The following is a 21,443-nucleotide window of genomic DNA, read 5'->3' on the forward strand; positions in this document are numbered from 1 at the left end:
TCCGACACTTTAACCCAGTGCTTCTGAAACTTTTGTCCACACCTGCCACACTTTCAGAATAAAATTTTGCTCATGCCACACCACAATTTTTAATTAATAATAATAAATATTTTGATACTACATTGAAATGTCTAAATGTTTCCTTGATTGTCCTTATCTTCCAGCTACAATTGCCATTCTCTCCTGCCGCACCACACCCTTTGAGAACAATGCTCTAACCACTACACCACCATTGGTTCTATAACTAACTCCCCACTGCTATCACTATCCACTGATGCTTTTGCCATTTCTGCTTATATTTTTTTTGTAAGGCTGTGCACTTGTCATCTCCAAGTGCAGAGCTGCAAAACAACCGCCCATGAATGGATGTATAAAAAGAACCCTTGTCAATCACAGTGCCCTGATTTTGCTCAGTGAAGAGCAGGGCATTTTCTTAGCCCTATAAGGGACCTGCTAGAAGTTCTCCTAATAGTTCTGCACCATTTTAAGAGACTTGCGTACAGAACTCCATCCCAATGTCACACTCACGGGTTTGTCATTGAGTAAGCTCTGGAGTTACGGGGGTTCCTTTCCTGAAATGTGGAACTTTGTTCAAAAAAACCCTTGTTCTTACGGCTTTGAAAACCTGAATGCTTCTTTAACTCAGGTTTTTGTTCCTCACCATTCAAGCTATGCCTATTGCTATAAAAGGAGCCACTAGCCTATTATGAAGGCAGAGAAGACATCTGACATACTTCTGCTCTGCGCTTTTATTATGGAGTTGCCTTGGGTATCTCGCTGCAATAACTGAATTTATGTTGGCAATATATAGATAATGGAACATCAAAAAATCTAAGTCCCCTCTTCATGCAGGGATTGAGTCTGGGTTGCTTCTACCCTCACGGCCCATTAGTGATGCCAAGGGATTTCTCTTCCACAGTCAGATGGAAGCAGAACTAAATCATTCAAGGTTTGTCCTCATAGGCAAAGTCCTAGAATATGTTTACTCAGAAGTCCCATTCAGCAGTAGTTCCACTTCTCCCAGCTACTGGCCCTTTAGTTAATCATTTCCTGGTAGCTCTCAGCTAAAGAAGCTTTTAGTTAGCTGTTTCCTACCAACAGCCCTAACCATCAAAACATTTTCTTATTAAATATTAATTCATTCCACATTAGGAAACAATTAATTAGAAGGGCCTGATTGTGTGTGGGAAGACTAATTATGTCTTGCAGGACCAGGCATCGGACTTCCCATACCCCAACTTGTACAATAAGAGACCAATGAGACTGGTTTTTGGTCAAAACAGGCCACAACTTTACTGAATACAGATGAAAGAGGTTTGGCTTGGACATGGGGCAATCTAGATACTTCTGATCCACCTGCCAAAACTGATGTGTGGTCAATCCAAGAGGGGGTTCCTAAGACTTACATGGCCACTCCCCCCGATCCCTTTAACGGGATACCCAGCGTTTGGAAGGGCAGGCGGAGACTACAAACCTCCCCTCTGTCCAAAACAAAGGATTGCCCCAATGCCCAACCAGTCGTGATGATTGCTATGAGGTAGGCAAAACCACCAGGTCAGTGCCAATTAACCTGGTAGGCAAATTCCTACCCGGCCCCTTGAAGGAGGCCGACCACCATAGCCACAGCAAAGTCATTGACTATCAGCTTAAACCGAGGGTGGGTGTGCGGGAAAACCTGGAGCAGGAACAAACAGGCTGTGCCCCAGGTGTAGGCTGCTTAAATGGGCAAGGAGTGGATCCGAGGGAAGTCCACCCTCAATTCCATTGGCTCCGCTCCTGGCACAGCCCAAGTCCTGGCCTGCATCCTCATTTGCCAAAGAAGGGTGCAGGCTAAGATCCAGTTCCTGATAGGAAGAGGGCTTACGCCCCCTTCACCTATCAGGAAGGGCACAGCCAGTTTGAATTCCCTTATTGGGGCGCCAGTGAAGCCTCCTCTGTCCTGCAATGCCACTGTACGAAAAGGGTGAGCAGGCTTGTAATTATGCCATGAAAATATATTATTCAAGGGCAACAAATGGACTTTAAAAACAAACAAAACAATTGATCTTTCTACTATTTTGTAGATTTATTTGGGTTGCTTTTTGTTCAAACAACAAATAATAAGTGCAATAGTAATAACAATAATGATATTACTATTGTTTTTGTTATCGTTAGGCCCGAAGTGGAGACAAGCCTCCATAAGGCTTTGCAAGGCTTTCCTGGATAGGTTGGACTTGTTACTAAACCTCCATCAGATGTCAGAAAAGTGACTGCAAACTGGATATTAAAACAGATGGGAGGGCCATGCCCCCCCCCCCCAGACATGCAATGGTTTGGCAGCGATATCATCTGGTTTCCTCTGCAATAACTGCATAAAATTAATAATGTTATTTGCAGAGAAAACGCTTCATGTGGAACTAACCTTGTTCAAATGAACCAGTTTTCCCTTTGTGTACTGTTTGGAGGCTCTAACCACGAGGTCACATGATGACCCAGCTGTCCTTACTTCACTCTTGAATACAAGATTTTCAGTCGGGTTCACCCCAGATAAACCTTCAGTTGCACAGCCCAGAGCAAATCCAAATGGAAATAAGACCTCCCAAAACTGCAACCCTTTAGAGGTCATTTTCTCTGACCTGCCTACCTAGCATACCCAAGGCAGTGTCCACACCACATACATTTAAAGCAGAAGACCTGCCCCAGAGAATTCTAGACAAGTTTCTAGCCCTTAGTGGTAAGGGTAACCTTTGAAGGGTGTGGACAATATCTGGTCAAAATTCGTAGCAGTGGATGGGAGGAGAAAGATCTCCAGCTGTCAGAAGATAGGCCAAGTGTTGCTGAACTACAACTCCTATCATCCCCGAACATTGGTCATGCTGGCTGGGCTGATGGAACTTTGAGTCCAGCACATTTCCCATCCAAGGAAGTGGGCTTGCTGCTATGTGGTGCAAATGCTTATGCCGCATTTGCACTCGTTTTGTTAGATTCCTAAAACTCGCAGCCAGACTTATTTGACAAATTCTTCTCTTCCATTTTTTTAAAATCCGTTGTACTCCACCCACCCTTTCTGTCAAAAAGTTTCTATTTCCTGCTTGAAGTTCTGCCACTCCTGACATCTTGAACAATAGATAGAGTCCTCCCTATCTATCAGCTCTTATGCACCCCCCCACCTGATCTCTCGTCAGTTTTACCTGTTCTACGCACTGTTACAAAACAATTAAATATGCTTCCCTAATAGTAAGGATGTGTGTCAAACTCACAAATCCCTTTGCATAAAAATAAATAAATGATGACTGCTTCGTGTGCACATGTTATGGGGGGAATTAAAAAGGAATAATAGAGTCATAGAACTGTAGAGTTTGAAGGGACCCCAAGTGTCATCTAGTCCAACCCCCTGCAGTGCAGGAATCTCAGCTTAAAGCATCCATGACAGAATCACAACAAACTTAACATCCACTGATTATTTCCCCCCCATTTTTTAATTGCAATGAACAAAAGTAATGGCTATTAAAAAAAGGAACAACGAACGCTTTGAAAGCCCCATAATTGCTGAACATTAATGCAGGTCAGATGGACATGTTTGACAGGGATCTGCCAGTTTGATGGGTGCACTTATTAGTACTTAGACCAATTTCATTGTTTTAACTGGCAAAGTATGAGTGGGGCTTTAAACCTTGCATTGGCTACCTTTCTCCAATTCTTTGCCTTAATTTAATTAGCAATGTTCCTCTGCTTTGGGTCAAAGGGACCACTCCTGAGTTTCCCCATAACTTCTCTTATTTGATTGCCAACTTTGGGTAGGTAACTGATGACCACATAAAGCTCAGAAGCTGTTAGGCACACCATTAGGATCCAGAGGCTCTCAAGTGTATCTGTTATCACAGAGGTGGGGAAACACTGATCATCCAGGGTGTTGCCTGCCATAACTTCCCACAATCTCTTTGTTTTATCTCAAGATGTTAAGCAAAGTTAAGGCCTTCATTCTACCACCAGAACCATCATCAACCCTCCACCTCTCCTTACCAAGACAATGATTTTGTTATTATAGCTTCTCTCTCTTGGGAGATTTGCAAGGAGAGGGGGAAGAAGAGAGAGGGATGGTTACTGTTCAACAGCATCTGCGGGCAGAAAACAAAGAAGGGAGTCTTCAAAAGACAGAACAGGTCTCATTTTCCTGTAACAGAATCATTCGGCTAGTCCTCTGGAATGTGTCAGAATCGGGAAGGGAAAGAATCAGCGTAAAGCTGCCGCTCATCTAGGAGGAAATTCTTAAAAGAGAGGGATAAATGGAAATGGAAAGGGTTCTTCGGACGCCGGGGGGGGGGGGACGGGGACGGGGGACGGACGAGGCGAATTCCAAGGTGAGAGGCCCCTCCCCTCCTCAATTGCTGAGGACACAGCGCGATAAAGAGAGAGCAATTATGGGAATGGTGTGTGTGTGTGTGTCGCGGGGAGGGGAGGGTGCATTTGTAAGGCTGACTCAACCTTGATCATTTTTTATTGCCTTCTGCAAATAATCGGTGGTAGGCCTACCTTGTTTTTCTTCTGGGGTGGTCAGTGGGGAGATGGAGCTGCCGGTGGCTGGCTCAGCAAATGAGGTGTCGGTTCCCCCCGTGCCGGAGAAGCATGCTAAGGTTTGGGAGGCGATCCCATCTCCAATAGATCGGCGGGGGGGGGGAGGGGGACGGAGGAGGAGGAGGAGAGACAGCGGATCACTTAGGCTTGCTGTTGGCGGCGGCGGCAACAGCAGCAGCAGCAGCTGTGAAAGCGAAAACGCTGTTGCTGGACCAGGAGAGGAGAAAAGGATGGGGAAGAGAGAAGGGGGTGGGCAGCCAGCGAGAAAACCCCGGCAAGGAGGAGGGACCGATCCCCAGCGTCGGGATCGGCCCCCTGCGTGACTCTGGAGGTTCTCCGCTCCCTCGGCTGGGAGACTGGCTGGGCTCCCTTTGCGTTATTAGGAAACGAGGCGCTCCATTGCCGCTAATGCACACGTTAGCTGCTGGTTCGTAGAGGTCCCCTGTGTCTTTAACATACGGAGACGGTGAAATCCAACAGGTGATGATCTCTCGATGTCTCCCTGCCTCTAAATCGTCGTTGTCACTTGAGCCTGGGGGCTAGGAAAAGCTTCAGCACCTGGCAGCTGTGCACAGGAGCCCTGGCAACGGGAAGAAGTTGGCAACTTTCGGGTACCTCGCCAGAAACGTTGTGGTGAAAGGAGCTAAGGCACGGGGAGGACAGCCTGTGGCCCTTTCTAGCCATATGCTAGACTCCCAGACTCTTTGCACTCATTGGCTAGAATACAGAAAAGGCACCATAGAGTTTGCTTCCTAGAGATCAGTCAGAAAGATACACTTGATCTGGCAACCTCTGATGATTTTTAATCTTAAATTCTTATTAATAAGAAGGAAGGCATCCTATGAGAAGAGGCATTCTATCTTCTCTTGCACTTATACAAGGAATGCCTCTAGGATACTGCTTGCAATGGCACAAACATACCTCTTAAATAAAAATAGATTTCCCTCTGCTCCAAATTTTTATTTATCTGTAAGTGTATACAAAAATTGATCCAATCAGGACTCAGGTTAATAGTATAAATTTTAGCATGCAGTTGGCTTGCACATCAGGATAAAAAAAACTAATTGCTGTATGTAAAATGAGTAACATGCAAACAGCTGCTTGCCCTCTTCCCTGAATGCGCTGCTTTTAATTCCATGACAGCAGGCAGAACACGTTATGCAATACACAATACTGGTGTGCTGGAAAACAAATTTATACCTGTTTGCATTCTGCAATACAGTGTGTAAGAAACTGTAGTTTCAAAAGCAAAACAAAGAACTCATATAGGCATAGCCAAAATGAATTGCCCTACCTACCAACCATGCCACAGCTGGGACAGTATTCTTCAGTCCCCAACAATTTATAATCCCCCACCCCTGAGGTTGAAAGAATGGCCTAAATAACGAGAATAAGAATTCAATTTATATACCACCCTTTATCTGAAGATCCCAGGGCGGTGTACAATATTAAGAACATAATTTATGTAGCATAATAATAAAAGCAATAGAACAGACACAGAAAAATAATAATAGTCACAGTCCTCTCGCTTTTAAAAGGTCATAGATTGCCTAATGGCTGAAGGACTGGGTAAAGACAGTGCTTTTTTCTAGGAAAAAAAGTGGCAAAACTCACCACCTGCGGCCAACCCAGAAATTATCATGAAAGAAATGAATTGGTCTGGCATGACTTGTTTTTGAGAAACCTGGTTGGTCGTTTGTTATCTGGGTCTTCTTTTCCCCCTTGTTAAAGATGGGGACATTTGCCCTTCTCCAGTCGGCAGTAACTTCACCTGCTCTCCAAGGATTCTCAAAGATCATAGTCAAGGGCTCTGAGATTACATCTGCAAGCTCCTTTAGTACCCTTGGATGCAGCTCATCACGCCTTGGAGATTTGAATTCATTTAATGTAGCTAGGTGTTCCCTTACTACCTCTTTTCCTATCTTGGGCTGCATCTCTCTCCTTACATCATCCTTACATAACATTTGTTATCACCTGTAGAGCATCTTTCCTTTTGGGTGAAGACAAAGGCAAAGTAGGTGTTGAGTTCAGTGGACCCTCTGGATATGGATTTAATTCGTTCCGGGGGTCCGTGCACACCCTGAAAAATCCGTAACCAGAGGAGCTGCTTCTGCACATGCACGTGGCACGATAGAGCGCTTCTGCACATGTGTGAGCAGCGAAACCCGGAAAAATACTACCGGGTTTGCTGCTTTCGCAACCTGAAGATTATTTATCCAGAGGTACGTAACCTGAGGTCGACTGTAGTTCCACCCTCTCTCCGTCACTCGATAGCATTTCTCCGTCTTCACCGCACAGAGGACCTACCATTTACCGTACTTGTTCTTCCTTTTGCTTCAGACATAGCCAAATAAACCTTTTATTTTTTACCTCTTGCAAGCCTGAGCTCATTCTGAATTTTTGCCCGCCTGACCTTCTCTCTGCAACTGTCAACTACTTGTATATACTCCTCCTTTGTGATTTCCCCTTTCTTCCATTTCTTATGCCCTTCTTAAATCTCAGTTCATCTATAAGCTTCTTATGCAACCACACCAGTTTCCTTAGATGCCTCCCACTTTTCTTTCTTGTTGGAACTGTCTGCATTTTGCCCTTCAATATTTCACCTTTAAAAAACTCTCTTCCATTTAAGATTCCCTTCTCTTTGTGTATTTGTGGCCATTGGATCTCACCCAGTAGCTACTTAAGCTTTATGAAATCAATCTTCTTGAAGTCCAGACTACATTTTGACTACATGTCTGACTACACTCATCTATGCCTCTGTATCAAGTTTCTAAGTACTGTACTTCCATTTTGTCCACCAGTTCTTCCCTGTTGGTGAGGACCAGGTCCAACATAGATGATCTCCTTGTTGCTTCTTCCACCTTCTGGAAATGCGATTGTCGAGTACTTTTGCTTGGCTGGAACTTGTCCCTGAACTGCAAGAATGCCTCTTGCTTTCCTGGAGAAGCTGTGTGTGCAGAAATCTGTGAATTTTGTGTGGCTGGAATGTAGCCTCCAGTACAAAAGTAAGAGCCACATCCATTGCTCTGCCCACTTCTGCCTCAGGCTTTATACACTACTCACCCCTGAAACAGGAACCCCAGCTCCTGGGATCCAAGCCCTTTTGGCCCCCCCTATATTTTTTGGGTAGGGGGGCCACCACCACCCCAATGTCCAAAGAGCAGAGTCGACTGCAGAGCATCATCAGTGGCTGGCTCCCTCTCCTTCTGCTATGGAGGCGAAGGAGGGTTGAAGCAGCCTCCAGTGGACCAAGAAGAGGCAAAGGAAGAGAGACCAACGTCACACACTTAACACCCCGCCCCCTGCAAGTAAGTTCAGAGCTAGGCACAAAGACAAGTATCATTAACTTAGGCAAGAGTGGTTTTTACATTTCGGCATGTTTGCTTTGCTGTTGTTCAGTTTTAAATTAATTATTTGTATTCTATGCACTGCTACCAACTGTCATAGCTTCTAGCTTCTAGCAATAAAGATTCATTCACTCAGTCACTCAATCAATCAATCAATCTAGAATTGTCTTTGAATGCTGAACAGAGAGGCTGTGCTGTACAAGAGATGCTTACAGAGCCAATAGTTCAGTGACTTGTGAAAATAAACCAAATCATAAGGTGCAAAATGTTAAAAGTCAAGACAAAAATAAACACAGAGTTTTTATCAATGATTGTGGAATTATTGAAATGTATTGAAACTGAAAATCATAAATTTCCTTCTTTAGCAGGGATGAGACTTCAGGAAGCCTTGATAATACATCCTGGAGCTATATGAATATATATATATATATAGAAATTATGGCTTTTGGGAAGAATTTCAGTAGAGGCATTGAGACCCTATATCAAAATCAGTTTCGCTCTCTGATTTTGATATAGGGTCTCAATGCCCTATAGAAAAATAGAAAGTTTTAAAATAATGAAAGGGACTAGGCAAGGTTGCCCACTGTCACCGCTACTGTTTATTATGGTGTTAGAATCACTGGCAATTGCAATAAGACCCAGAAATAAAAGGAATAGTAGTAGGAAGTAAGTCATACAAAATAAAGGCCTTTGCAGATGATTTGATAATAACTACCGAAAACCAGGCAGAAAGTTTACCAAAAATACCAGAAAGAATTTTTGAATGTGGGAAGGTGGCGGGATTTAAAATACCTTAAATATAAACAAAACCAAACTGTTGGCAAAAAAATTGCAAGCACAAGAGAAAGAAGAATTGCAAATAATTTCGGGTCTGACAATGGTTAACATGGTCAAATACTTGGGAATTTCGTTTACAATTAAAAACAACAATCTATTCAACGACAATTATACAAAGATATGGAAGGAAATTAAAAAGGATTTAGAAATATGGAATAGGCTGAACCTGTCGCTCTGGGGGAAGAGTACCCGCAGTAAAAATGAATGTGCTCCCTAAGATAATGTTCATGTTTCAGATGATCCCAGTGATAGCGGGGATGGGATGTTTTAAGACATGGCAGAAAGACTTATCAAGGTTTATCTAGTAGTGCAAATAACCTAGAATTAAAAACGAATTATTAATAGACAGTAAGAACAGAGGGGGATTCGCACTGCCAGACGTGAAACTTGCTTAAGTTGGTTAAAAGATTGGAAGACATTGCAGAACTCAGATTTACTAGATTTGGAAGGCTTTGATAACCGTTTTGGGTGGCACCCAAACCTGGGATATGAAAAAGTTATAATTCATAAGAGGCTTTCTGAATCATGTTATAAGGAAGCCACTATATAAGGTATGGGGAAAATACAAAGATTTATTGGAACCAAAAGCTCCCTGGTGGCTATCCCCTCTGGAGGCCATTGTAGTGAAAAGAAAAAAAAATGGAAACAAACTGGGCCACATATAAAGACCTATTAGAAGAGGAAGATAATCAATTGAAAGTGCAAAAATTCAGAGAAATATGACATCACCTAACAGGCTGGCTACAATATTATCAATTAAACAAGGTTTTTAAGATAGACAGGAAAAAGGGTTTTGCAACGGAAGAATCAAAAGTAGACAAAGAATTAATACAAAACAAGAAAAAAATAATATCCAGAATGTACAAGCTTCTTTTAGAGTGGGAGGTGAAAGATGAAGAGGTGAAAGAAGGAATGATTAAGTGGGTGAAAGATTTTGGTAAAAATATCCAGCTATCGGCAGGGGAAAGATTATGGAATAAAGAATGGAAATTTACGGCTTGTTATACAGTAAAGGAAAATTTCCCAAAGATGTTCTGGTATATAACTCCCAGCAAACTGGCCAAAATGTATAAAACAAGATCTAACATTTGCTGGAGGTGCAAACAGGCAGAAGAGACACTGTTTCATATGTGGTGGGGCTGCAAAAAAAAATAAAAAAATCAAGAATTTCTGGAATTTATTTAAGAGGAAATGAAGAAAAATGTTAAAGCAAACCTTCATAAAAAACCAGACGCCTTCCTCTTGGGCATTTTAGACTCAGATATTTCAAATGAAAAGAATGAGAATATTCTTATATGCTATAACAGCAGCAAGAATATTAATTGCAAGAAAATGGAAAGGAGAATTAGTACCAACAAAAGAGGAATTGAAGGATAAATTATTTGAATATCTCCAACTAGCAAAAAAGACAATTAGGAGACAGCCAAACCAAATGTTCAAGAAGGAGTGGGAAATTTATAAAGAAGATTTTAAAAAACAGTGTCCTCAAGTCAAAACCTGGACATGCTTTGATTAATTTTCTCAAATTACAAGATAGATTATAAGTATAGAATTCAGATAACGGAAGAAATGGGGAAATGATCAAAGAAGCACTTTAACAAATAGATAAGACAGACCCACTTTGAGGAAGATGGAAGTCTACTGGATAGGATAAGTAATTGGGAATTAAGAACACGGTGGCATAAGTTTTATAAGAACTTATGGGTTTATGGATGTATCTATGGTTCTCTTTTTGTTATTATTTTATTATTTTAGTTAATTTGTGTATGTGTGTGTTTGTTAAGTAAGAAAACTAATAAAAAGCAGAGAGAGAGAGAGAGACTTCATGAAGCCACCCGCTGGCAGGTTTTGCTTAAAGAGTTGAGTTTTCCAAGAGGCTCCAGCTGCCACCCCCTTCCAAATCTGCAGGCTCCTGATTTATTCATGGCATTAGGAATGCACAGCACAAGCACTAGGAAGTAGGCCAACATGAGAAGAGAGTTAGAACACACAGCAAGTAGTTTTTGCCATTCCAGCAGAAAGAAAAAAAGGGAGAAATCGTTAACTCATTGAAACGACAAGGCTAAACAGATTGGAAAGGTCTGTCCAAGAAGAAAATGAAGCACTCCTCAGTAAGATAAAAACACACCTTTCCCCTCCCTGCGCAGAGACTGATTAACAGATGGAAAGCATAGCATGGCTTTGGAAAACAGTCTGTAGGTGTCTTAGGGCAGAGTTAACCCATTTCCCAGATGCAATGTGTGCACAATGAATACTGGAAAAGAGAGGGGTCTGATTCCCAGACACTGCTGCTGCAGGTCAACCACTAGAAGTCCAATGAAACAAATGGAAAACATGCAACAGTAATGCTTGCTGGGAAGCATAATACATCTTCAGCACAGCACTCTGGCTGCCTCCTCTGGAACAATAGCAGTTTAACAGCCTAGTTGTGCAGTGACAAACTGGCAAATATGGGCAGTCGCTTCTCCATAAAAAACTTTGGGGTTTTTTCAGCAACAGATTTTTCAGCAACATAATGTGGTTTACAGCTGAACAGCTGCTGGTTCCTTCCTGATTACAATATAATGAACCCCCACTAGGAGGTGAAGAACATAACATGAACAGCATCTGCACACTTGGTTATCAGCAACTATTATGTGTGGGTGAAAGCATGCGCTTGATTATATGTTGCTGCTGGATTGCTAAGGACAAGAACATGCTCTGTCTTCCAAGGCTGCTCAAGCTTTGTTCCCTTTGCCAAAATACTGTCACGTACCAGGGAGGGCCAGATTCTACACTCTGAGCCAAATCAACAGGTTAGGCAAACAGGAGCAACACGGTATGAAATGAAAGTACTTTATTTTGACCCACATACCAGGCAGGTTGCAGAATGTGTAATAATAAGAAGGAAAGTGCTTACTGATTAAGAGAAGGATGAATGAGAACTTGAAGAGTTCAGTTGAAGAGACAAAGACAAAATTTCAACAAGCACTGGGACTGATTAAGCCCTGCCAGCTATTTCAGCTTTGGGGACTAGAATTTTTCGGTAATAATTTTAGAAGAACAGTAGTCCACATCCTCTGGCAGATACCAGTTTTTCTTTTTTATGTGTTTAATGCCAGTCAACTGCTGATGCTATTTTTAGTTACTTCTCATTTTACACATTGCTTGTTACTTACTATTATTAATATTATTGTTTTCAAAAGGAATAAGGGAACATGACCCCTCCCTTAATGAGCACTGGTTAATTTTATTATTATTTCACCATTTATCTTGATGGTTTAATTCAGCACAAGTGAAACATTAGCCTAGTTACAGATAAAAAAAGCTATTCATACAAGAAAAGGGCTCATCCAGAGAGATTTAATTTAAGCTTTCTCCACTGCAAGGGGTTTATGTAACAAGGATGCCCTCTTTCGCAGCCCTGGGGACTGCCATCTTCCCCACCAAGAGGACTAGCTGATGCTGCTGGGGGATTGCCAACTCCCCCCACTCAAGGGGACTGCAGAGTCCTGCAAGGACCAGGACCATGGGCGGGCAGGCAGCATCGGGAACATTTGCTGCCCCATCTAGGTGTACACTGGATGCTGGGGCAGCTCTATAAAGCCTGCCCGCCCTGGGGGAGGCGCCGCCAGCAAAGGGGGTTGTCCTTTTGGGAGCTGGCACTTTGGGGGTGGGATGAGGATGTGGGCCAACCCCCTTGTGCCAAAGTTACTGTTTTAATGAGGATGGGGTTTTAACTTTGGGGTGTTTTAAAGTGTTTTAGCTTGGGAAAGGTAAAGTAAAGGTAAAGGTACCCCTGCCCGTACGGGCCAGTCTTGCCAGACTCTAGGGTTGTGTGCTCATCTCACTCTATAGGCCGGGAGCCAGCGCTGTCCGCAGACACTTCCGGGTCACGTGGCCAGCGTGACAAGCTGCATCTGGCGAGCCAGCGCAGCACACGGAACGCCGTTTACCTTCCCGCTGGTAAGCAGTCCCTATTTATCTACTTGCACCCGGGAGTGCTTTCGAACTGCTAGGTTGGCAGGCGCTGGGACCGAGCAATGGGAGCGCACCCCGCCACGGGGATTCGAACCGCCGACCTTTCAATTGGCAAGCCCTAGGCGCTGAGGCTTTTACCCACAGCGCCACCCGGGTCCCATTTAGCTTGGGAAAGAGTTATTTTAATTTGTATTTTAGATTACCATTTTACATTATATTAGTTATTTTAAGGGCAGAGGGACAGGGTGGGGCAGGTTCCACGCGGGGAAGGGTGTGTGCATTGGGATACTCAATCTCAGTGATCACAGGTAGGAGGAGTTATGTTAGGACCAGACCATGTCATTACCGAGGAGGGAGGTTTAGTCATCATTTGAAAACCATCCCTGCCTCTGGGTCTGATCCTGATCGGAAGGGATACTGGTATCCACATGACCTTAAAGTGCTGCTGCGCAATGCCAGGACAATGATTCACAAGACAATCATTCCCAGGATTACTGCCATCAATAACCTGATCGTGGATGGAGGAATTGACCTGCCATGTGTAACAGAGACTTGGTTGAACATGGCAGATTGGCCTGTGTTGGGGGATGAGTGTTTGGACCCCTGGGAACTCACTTGTGGGGTGCAGTGGCAGTGGCGGAGCTTCATGCTCCAGCACAGGGGGCGTGGAGAACAGGTGGGAGGGTTTGGCGCACCACCCGCAGGGGCGTGGTGCGCTGCCTGTGGGGGTGTGGCGCCCCAGCGCAGGGGGCAGCCGTGATGGCACCCCACCGGGATTGCGCTGCCGGGGGGCGGTGCACTCCCCTCGCACTCCTCTTCCTCTGCCAGTGCCTCAGGGCTCTGTCCTCTCCCTCATGCTTTTTAATACCTATATGAAGCCACTGTGAGAGATCATCAGGGGGTTTGGACCGGGTGTTCACCAGTATGCAGATGGTACTGTTATAAGAAAATATGTATTAATAAATACCAATAAAGGTCAATCCCTTCCTTTCTCTCACCCATGTTTCTATCCTGTACCAAACTATAAAATGTCGATCTTTTCTGAACTTGAATAATGTATGTGTTTATGTACTTTGTACCAACTTTTATCTTTTCTGAAAATGCAGCTATGCTTAAGTCTTTTAAACACTTTCATAAATGTATCCAAGTTTTTTTTTATATATCTGTATAAATGAAAGCTAAGTGTAACTCCCTGAACATGCACAATGACAGTTCTAGCACTAATACAGTGCTACAGCTCCATCTACAGGGTCTGCAGTGATATGACAACAATTCACAAATGCAACTGTTTATTTCAACGAGTCTTTCACAAGTTACCGTATTTTTTGCCCTATAGGACGCACTTTTTCCCTCCAAAAATGAAGGGGAAATGTGTGTGCGTCCTATGGGCGAATGCAGGCTCCTTGGCTTCAGCGATAGCAACGCGAAGCCTCCGAAGCCTGCACTCCGGAGGCTTCGCTTTGCTTTCGCTGAAGCCAGGAGAGTCTGCTCTTTGAGGCTGGCGGTGGGGTAAAGCAGTGCTTCCCCCCACCGCCAACCCCACAAGCTGAGCAGGGCAGCGGGAAGGCGTGCGACGCCTTAGCGCTGCTCCCCGACCCGGCTTTGAGGCTGGCGGTGGGGGAAAGCAGCGCTTCCCCCCACCGCCAGCCCAACAAGCTGGGTCAAAAAGCCCGCAGGAGCCGTGCACCCTTTAAAGAGTGCGCGGCTCCTGCGGGCTTTTCCCCAAGGAAGGAGAAGGGACTGACTGGCCAAGTCAGTCCCTTTTCCCTCCTGCGGGCTTTTGCGGGAGATGGGGGAATTCCCCCACCTCGCGCAAAAGCCGTGCGCTCTGTAAAGGGGCTGCGCGGCTTCTGCTGGCTTTTCTAGGAGGTGGGGGAATTCCTCCACCTCCCGCAGAAGCCCGCAAAAGCCGTGTGCTCTTTAAAGGGGCTGTGCGGCTTCTGCGGGCTTTTCTACGAGGTATGGTAATTAATAACTACCATAACAACAAAACTTCACCAAAACGCTTCCCACAACTGTTCACCTGTAATCTCCGAAATCGCCCCCCTGTGACGTCTTCTGCTGTGCTGTAAGAAAGTATAAAAATCTGTGTCTTCTTTTGTTCGGGGTTCTCCTTCCTTTGTACTACATTGGGCGTTTGGGAGCAGGAACCCCTGTTGCAACTGTGCATTTTGCAATAAAGGATCAGGCGTAATCGCCGCTTTGCTTTGAATTACATCTGGTTGATCTCTGTCATTTTATCTCTGACTGGGGGAACCTCATTGGACGTTATACGCTTCCTGGACCCTTACGGGGCAGGGAATTAATGGAAAATCAGTTGCTCTTAACAGTAGCCAGCTCTACTTCTGCTTTAAATCGGAACCAGTGAAGGTACTGTGTGAGTGTCTGGAGGTGGTTGGAGTATGGATAGCAGTAAACAGATTGAAGTTGAATCCCAAGAAGACAGAAGTACTGTTCTGGAGGGATGGGGATGGGGAGTGTGTGGGGTTCCTGGTCCTGAATGGGGTAACTGTGCCCCTGAAGGACCAGGTGCACAGCCTGGGAGTCATTTTGGATTCATAGCTGTCCATGGAGGCACAGGTCAATTCTGTGTCCAGGTCAGCCGTCTACCAGCTCCATCTGGTATGTAGGATGAGACCCTACCCGCCCATGCAGTCTTGCCAGAGTGATACATGCTCTGGTTATCTTAGGCTTGGACTACTGCAATGCATTCTATGTGGGGCTATCTTTGAAGGTAACTCGGAAAGTTTAACTACTCCATAAGACGAGACAAGGATGTCCTCTTTCTCCATTATTATTTAATCTCTGCCTGGAACCATTAACAAGAGCAATAATTCAGGATGAGCATATCAAGGGTGTAAAACACAACTAAGATAATTACAAAATTGTATTATTTGCGGATGATATCCTTTTATTTATTACAAAACCAGAAGATACAACTCCAAAAATTATAAAAAACTTTGGCAGAATATCGGGATATTCTATAAATTGGACAAAATCAGAGATTTTACCAATTGGGCCAAGGGCTACATTGTATAGAAACCAGCAATTTCAGATGTGGAAATACTTTATTAAATACTTGGGTATAATGATTTCATCAGATATAGACCAAATTGTAAAATTAAATTTGAATCAAATTATAAATGAGATTTCTTTTGATATTGAAAGGTGGGGACCTCTAAACCTCTCCCTTTGGGGAAAGGTTAATGTCCTCAAAATGAATGTTGTTCCAAAGCTTTTATACATTCTTAGAGGATTACCAATACATATTCCCAAATTTTACTTCCAAAAATTAAACTATTTATATCGTGCCTGTGGGTTACAAAGCCACAAAAAATATCACTACATAAAATGCAACTTCCAACTAAGGAAGGTGGCTTTGGTCTCCCAAATCTGGAACTATATCACCAGGCATACCTGCTGAGTAAGACTAATGATTGGAGATCTAGCAGGAATCCCAACTGGGCTACTCTTGGATATAGATTCTTTGAATCTCTTGTAGGGTGGACTAAACTTGGCTCCAATTTTATGAAATATCCTATTATCCTGGAGACTATTAAAGCACCTATAAATTTTTTGATGAATATAAATAAAAATAATAAGGATGACCCCTATCGACATGAGAAATTAACAATATGGACCAACCCAAAATTAAAAATTGGAAATCAATAATAATTTGGCAAAACCGGATGAAAAAAGGTATTTTGACATTGTATCAATTAATTGATGAAAATTACAAATTTGTGGAATACAAGACTTTGCAAGTAAAGTATGGATTAACCAGTGAAACACAATGGCAATACATCCAATTGAAACATATGTTGGAAAGGCAGTTTGGCCCTGATGCTATAGCAGCATTGGAAACACCCATGCTGCTACAAGATTTAATCTCTGCAACAAAAACAAAAAACTCTACACTTGCACTATATAAAACCCTACTCAACTGGAAGAAATATGAATTAGAATATGATAGACAAAAATGGAGTAAAGAGTTAGGGGTACAGATAACAAATGATATATGGGAGTCAAGTATAAAATCAACATAAATAGCCTCTATGGATCTAAAAAATAATATTCAGAGTCCACTGGACTCCAGCAAAATTATACCATAAGAAAATAACAAGTACAGACAACTGCTGGAGATGTGGGAGTAAAAATGCGAACTTAGTACATATGATGATTAACTGCCCGATGATAAGATCATTTTGGTGTGAGGTGAGGATATTTATAGCAAGAGTAATAAAAAGAAATTGTTATTTAGCGGAATTAAATTTAATTCTAAATTATATTCTGGAAACGTGGGAGATTACAAGGGGTCAAAAAAAATGGATGTACCATGCTATATTAGAAGCAAAAAAACTTGTTTTGATGAACTGAAGAGCCGCAGAAAGATTCCAATGAGCACATGGATTGATAATATGGACAGATTAGCTACATACGAACGAATTGCATGTCGACGCAAATTATGAATGGATAAATATGAAGAAATCTGGAAGGAATATTTAAGTGATAAGGCGGATAGTGGTGGGAAGTAGGGGAAGGAGAGAGAGGCGGGAAAATATTGTTTAAAAGGTATAGTCATAGGTATATTAGTGTATGCAAATCTGAATTGTCAAACTGTGTTATTAGTGTTATTATGGTTTTTGTTGTATGTGTCTTTTGCGATTGTTGTTTGTATTGAAAAAATGATTAAATAAATTTTAAAAAACAAAAGTACTCCATAATGCTGCAGCTAGACTGGTGACTGGGAGTGGTCGCCAGGCTCATATAACACTAGTTCTAAAGGATCTACACTTGCTCCCTGTACATTTCCAAGCACAATTTAATATGTTGGTGATAACCTTTAAAGTCCTAAATGGCCTCAGCCCTGTATACCTAAAAGAGCGTTTCCGCCCTCATCTTTCAGCCCGGACACTGAGGTCCTCCTTCGAGGGTCTTCTGGTGGTTCCCTCATTGCGAGAAGTGAGGTTACAGGGAACCAGGCAGAAGGCTTTCTCGGCAGTACCGCCCTCCCTGTGGAACGCCTACACAACTTTTAGAAGACAGCCCTGTATTGAGAAGTTTCTAATGTTTGATTATGTTTTTAAATGTGTTTGAAGCTGCGTAGAGTGGCTGGGGCAACCCAGCCAGATGGCCAGGGTAGAAATAATAACATTGTTGTTATTGTTGTTGTTCACATTCTCAGTTGAACCATTAGCTATTGAACCAACAGCATGGAGATAAAAGGAACAAAAATAAAAAGGAAATGCACAAAGTAATGCTTTTTTGCAGATAATATAGCAATTATGCTATCCAATCCAAAAGCTGCAATGCCTATATTAATGAAACAACTAAGTAATTGTGGTAAAACACAGGATTAAAATCAACAAATCCAAATCAGAAATAATGTACCGTATATACTTGAGTATAAGCCAACCTGAATATAAGCCGAGACACCTAATTTTACCACAGAAAACTGCGAAAACGTATTGACTCGAGTATAAGCCAGTTCACCACACCACAAACCTGCGGGTGGACCAGAGTGTGTGTGCACACATGGCAGAGGGGGCTTCTCTCTCCCCCTCCCATCCCCCTGCCTATCTAGGGTGCTGCCGAGAGGCAGAGGCAGGTGGCAGCAGCAGAAGAACAAGCAGCCCGAAAGGGCTGCTTTCAGGCTGCTCGTTCCTCCTCCACCACCACTGACAGCGAGCGGCTGCTGGAAATGCGCTCGGGTGGGACCCTCACTCAAGTATAAGCCGAAGGAGGCATTTTCAGCATAAAAATGTGCTGAAAAAGTTGGCTTATACATGAGTATATACGGTATATGGGCATTTCCTCTAACCAATCATTCAAAAATGGATGAGTTTTAAAATTTGCCATGAAGTAATAAAATATTTGGGAGTGCAGATAAATAATAATCTATCAGCTGTAAAGAAAGACAGCTTCATATCATTATTTTTACAGATATGATGGGATTGTAGATCTTGGAAAGATGTAAATTTATCAGTCAGAACGCGTAACCGCTTTAAAGACGGTTGTCCTTTTGAATTTTTTGTTTCTCATTCAAGTGCTGCCAATTATGATTGCAGTGCTCAATAAACAAGTTTATTTAGGAAATTAAAACAGAGGGATAGCTCAAAAAGGGACATTTCTGTGAAAATTATAATAATAATTATTATTCATACCCTACCTTTTTCCCCTGACAGGGACCATCTTGCTCAAACAGAAACAGGAGAAAAACATAAAACACGCATACACACTATTTATTTAAAACATACAGATTATTACAGTAAAAACTACACAGCAGCAGCCCTTTCCTTAAAAACATACAAGTTTTCAACATCACGATAAATCACCAGCTAAACATCACAATATTTTGATATATCACAATGTTGAATTGAATTGATTTATTATGGTCACAGACCGGAAATTATCATGGTGTCTGAAAACAGTTTTGTTACTCATTAAAATGCACTTTTGTTACTCATTAAAATCTTTAAATAAATACATATTTTTTTAAAAATATTCCTCTTATTTTCTGAAGAATAGCTTGATAGTTCATAATAGACTGTAAGAATCAATCTATTGTTTCCATTAATGCCTTACTTTCTCTTGAGGAGCATGGCAAATGCTACTTTCGATGAAAAGCTTCAAGCCTTGTAATCCTTGGGAGTAGAGAAATTCCTGGTACCATCCCCACCTTGCCCCCTGCAAATAAAGCATTAGGAGTTAAATCTCTTCAGATACAATGGCTTTTTCTTTTTTTGGGCCAGAAAGTGTCCTCTCATTTCCTACCCTAGCTCTCCAGCACCTGAACTTGCAGACCAATCCACACTGCAAAAGCCCAGCATACCCATGATGCTAATATGCTGCGACACAAACATGGTCTTTGTGGTGAGGAATAAGCTATCACCATGCAGCCCCTTCATGAGCCAGTTCACATAGGGCAGTTTCAATTAGCTTTTAGATGGGCATACCTCTTTGCAGTAGAGGAGAGCTCCTACAAAGAATGAACATCTCTTGATGCCAGAATTCCCTCTTTGAAATTTTATATTCCAACTGGTACTGGAAACCAGGCAACAAAGAGACCTAACTGAGATCCCCTAGCCTTGGGGAACAATTGCATCTTTATGCCAGTTCCATTTTCAGACCAGAAATAAAAACTTTTTCAGGTGTAGTACTTGCCACATTCAGATATGTGGGACCAACTGTTTGCTACTGAGCAATTCCTTTTCATGGGAAAATACATGGTGGAAAAAGCTAGAAGACGTAGGTTCCTCAGCAGCACAGGTTATCAGCCTTGTCACAGAAGCAAAAAATTATAGAGTCGGAAGGTACCCTCTCCTAACCCCTCCCCTTTCTCGACATTTTAGTTGTTCCTTCTTCTGTGGCACTGGCCCAAATCCCAGCTCCAACTGACAACCAGCTTCCCAAGAAACATAGGGTTTTGTCAAGCATGCCACTTTACCCGAATGAATTTGAAGTTCAGGGTTGTGTCCTCTGGTTGCATCTGAAGAGAAGGGGGAGGGGGGAGAGAAACGTGTTAGAAATTAATGGTTCTCTAAGACTAGAGCTTTTAAAAGAAGAGTTATTTGAAATTATTAGAGATTAACTCTAGAATCAGCCTCAGACTAGCCTTCCTGAAGATGACATGGCACAACTGAAACACTAAATGCCTTTTGGACAGCATCAATGCCTCAGAGCTGCTCCACAAAACTACTACATGATAGGTCTTGAAAAATTCACATCTCTGACATTTTGTAGTGGGCCTGTACAGGTTGAAACAACATGCACTGCTCTTTCGGTTCAACACACGGAAGCCCATCGAAAGAAGCAGCCAAACACATACCAGTGCTGCCTGGGGAGAAAATGGCTCTGATAATTTTGCTATCAGCTAATCTTCAGTTGTACATCAGCACTCTCTGATGAACTGAACAGCAAATTTCAGTCTAGTATGTCTTCCAAAGGCAGAAGACCACATCATCTCCTAGATAAGAAGCCACACTTCAGTTGAACAGCACATGCTTTGCATGAAGATCCCAATTCAATCTCTGGTTCCAGGTAGGGGTAGGAAAAAGACACTAGAGAATTTGGCAATGCGAACAATACTGACAGATGGATTAATGATCTGACTTGGTGTAAGGCAGCTTAAGTTTTTGGATATCAGTAAAGCTGCCTGAGTAGGAGCAAGCAGTTACCAGGTCCAGAGCCCAAAAGCTGCACCAAAGAGAAAAGTTCAGCTTCCACTTTCACTGAAGCACAATGAAATAAAAGCTTACACTGGGGACAAGTTTTACCTTCTATGCTACTTTTAAAAAGCTGTGGGCAAATACTTAGATACCACAGAGAGACACATACACACACAAAAAGCTTGGAAAACAATGTTTCAGAGGCAGACTTATCAAGAAAATGGAATCAGAAACAAATAAGGTGCAGGTTCTTGAACCAAGACTACTAAACTTCTAAAAAAGGCCGATGAAGCAAAGAAAAAGAGAAAGAAAAAAGCCCGGTTATGGACAAAGTTACAAGCAGATCAAAGAAAGAGGTCTGGTTGTGGTATGAAAATGAATCCACAGAAGGGGCAACAGGTATAATAAATCGTATCACATTGTCTTCTATTGCAACAAAGAATTGTACTGAAGTTTGGTACTCCCTGCACACTGATTTGGGTAGCTGCTAACAGTTTGCTTCCTGGAAATAAAGCAGTAGTAGCTCCTGGAAGCTTTCCAGACCAGATATAGGAGGCTGGTCTCCCATTTTGAGAAC

General features: G+C 42.6%; 2 protein-coding genes across 11 annotated transcripts in view; both read right to left on the minus strand.

Moving 5' to 3' along the window:
- DRP2 (dystrophin related protein 2) overlaps positions 1 to 5,229 on the minus strand; it is a 61,336-nt gene extending 56,107 nt beyond the window's left edge. For 6 of the 7 annotated variants that reach the window (XM_028714856.2, XM_028714854.2, XM_028714851.2 and 3 more), the window contains exon 1: positions 4,513 to 5,228. The gene's annotated coding sequence lies outside the window, so the exon portion shown is untranslated. Of the gene's footprint in view, positions 1 to 4,002; positions 4,098 to 4,512 lie in introns of all 7 variants that reach the window. The other variant, XM_028714849.2, reaches the window with a different exon arrangement.
- A 13,690-nt stretch (positions 5,230 to 18,919) lies between these two features.
- Positions 18,920 to 21,443, minus strand: part of CENPI (centromere protein I) — a 33,327-nt gene continuing 30,803 nt past the window's right edge. For all 4 annotated transcript variants that reach the window (XM_028714946.2, XM_028714949.2, XM_028714948.2 and 1 more), the window contains 2 exons: positions 20,146 to 20,187; positions 18,920 to 19,385 (listed from right to left, as the gene is read on the minus strand). In XM_028714946.2, coding sequence (XP_028570779.2) covers positions 19,272 to 19,385; positions 20,146 to 20,187 — 156 coding nt within the window. In that variant the 3' untranslated portion in view covers positions 18,920 to 19,271. The remainder of the gene's footprint in view (positions 19,386 to 20,145; positions 20,188 to 21,443) is intronic.

This window comes from Podarcis muralis, chromosome Z, assembly GCF_964188315.1.
Source record: "Podarcis muralis chromosome Z, rPodMur119.hap1.1, whole genome shotgun sequence".
Classification (NCBI taxonomy): domain Eukaryota; kingdom Metazoa; phylum Chordata; class Lepidosauria; order Squamata; family Lacertidae; genus Podarcis; species Podarcis muralis.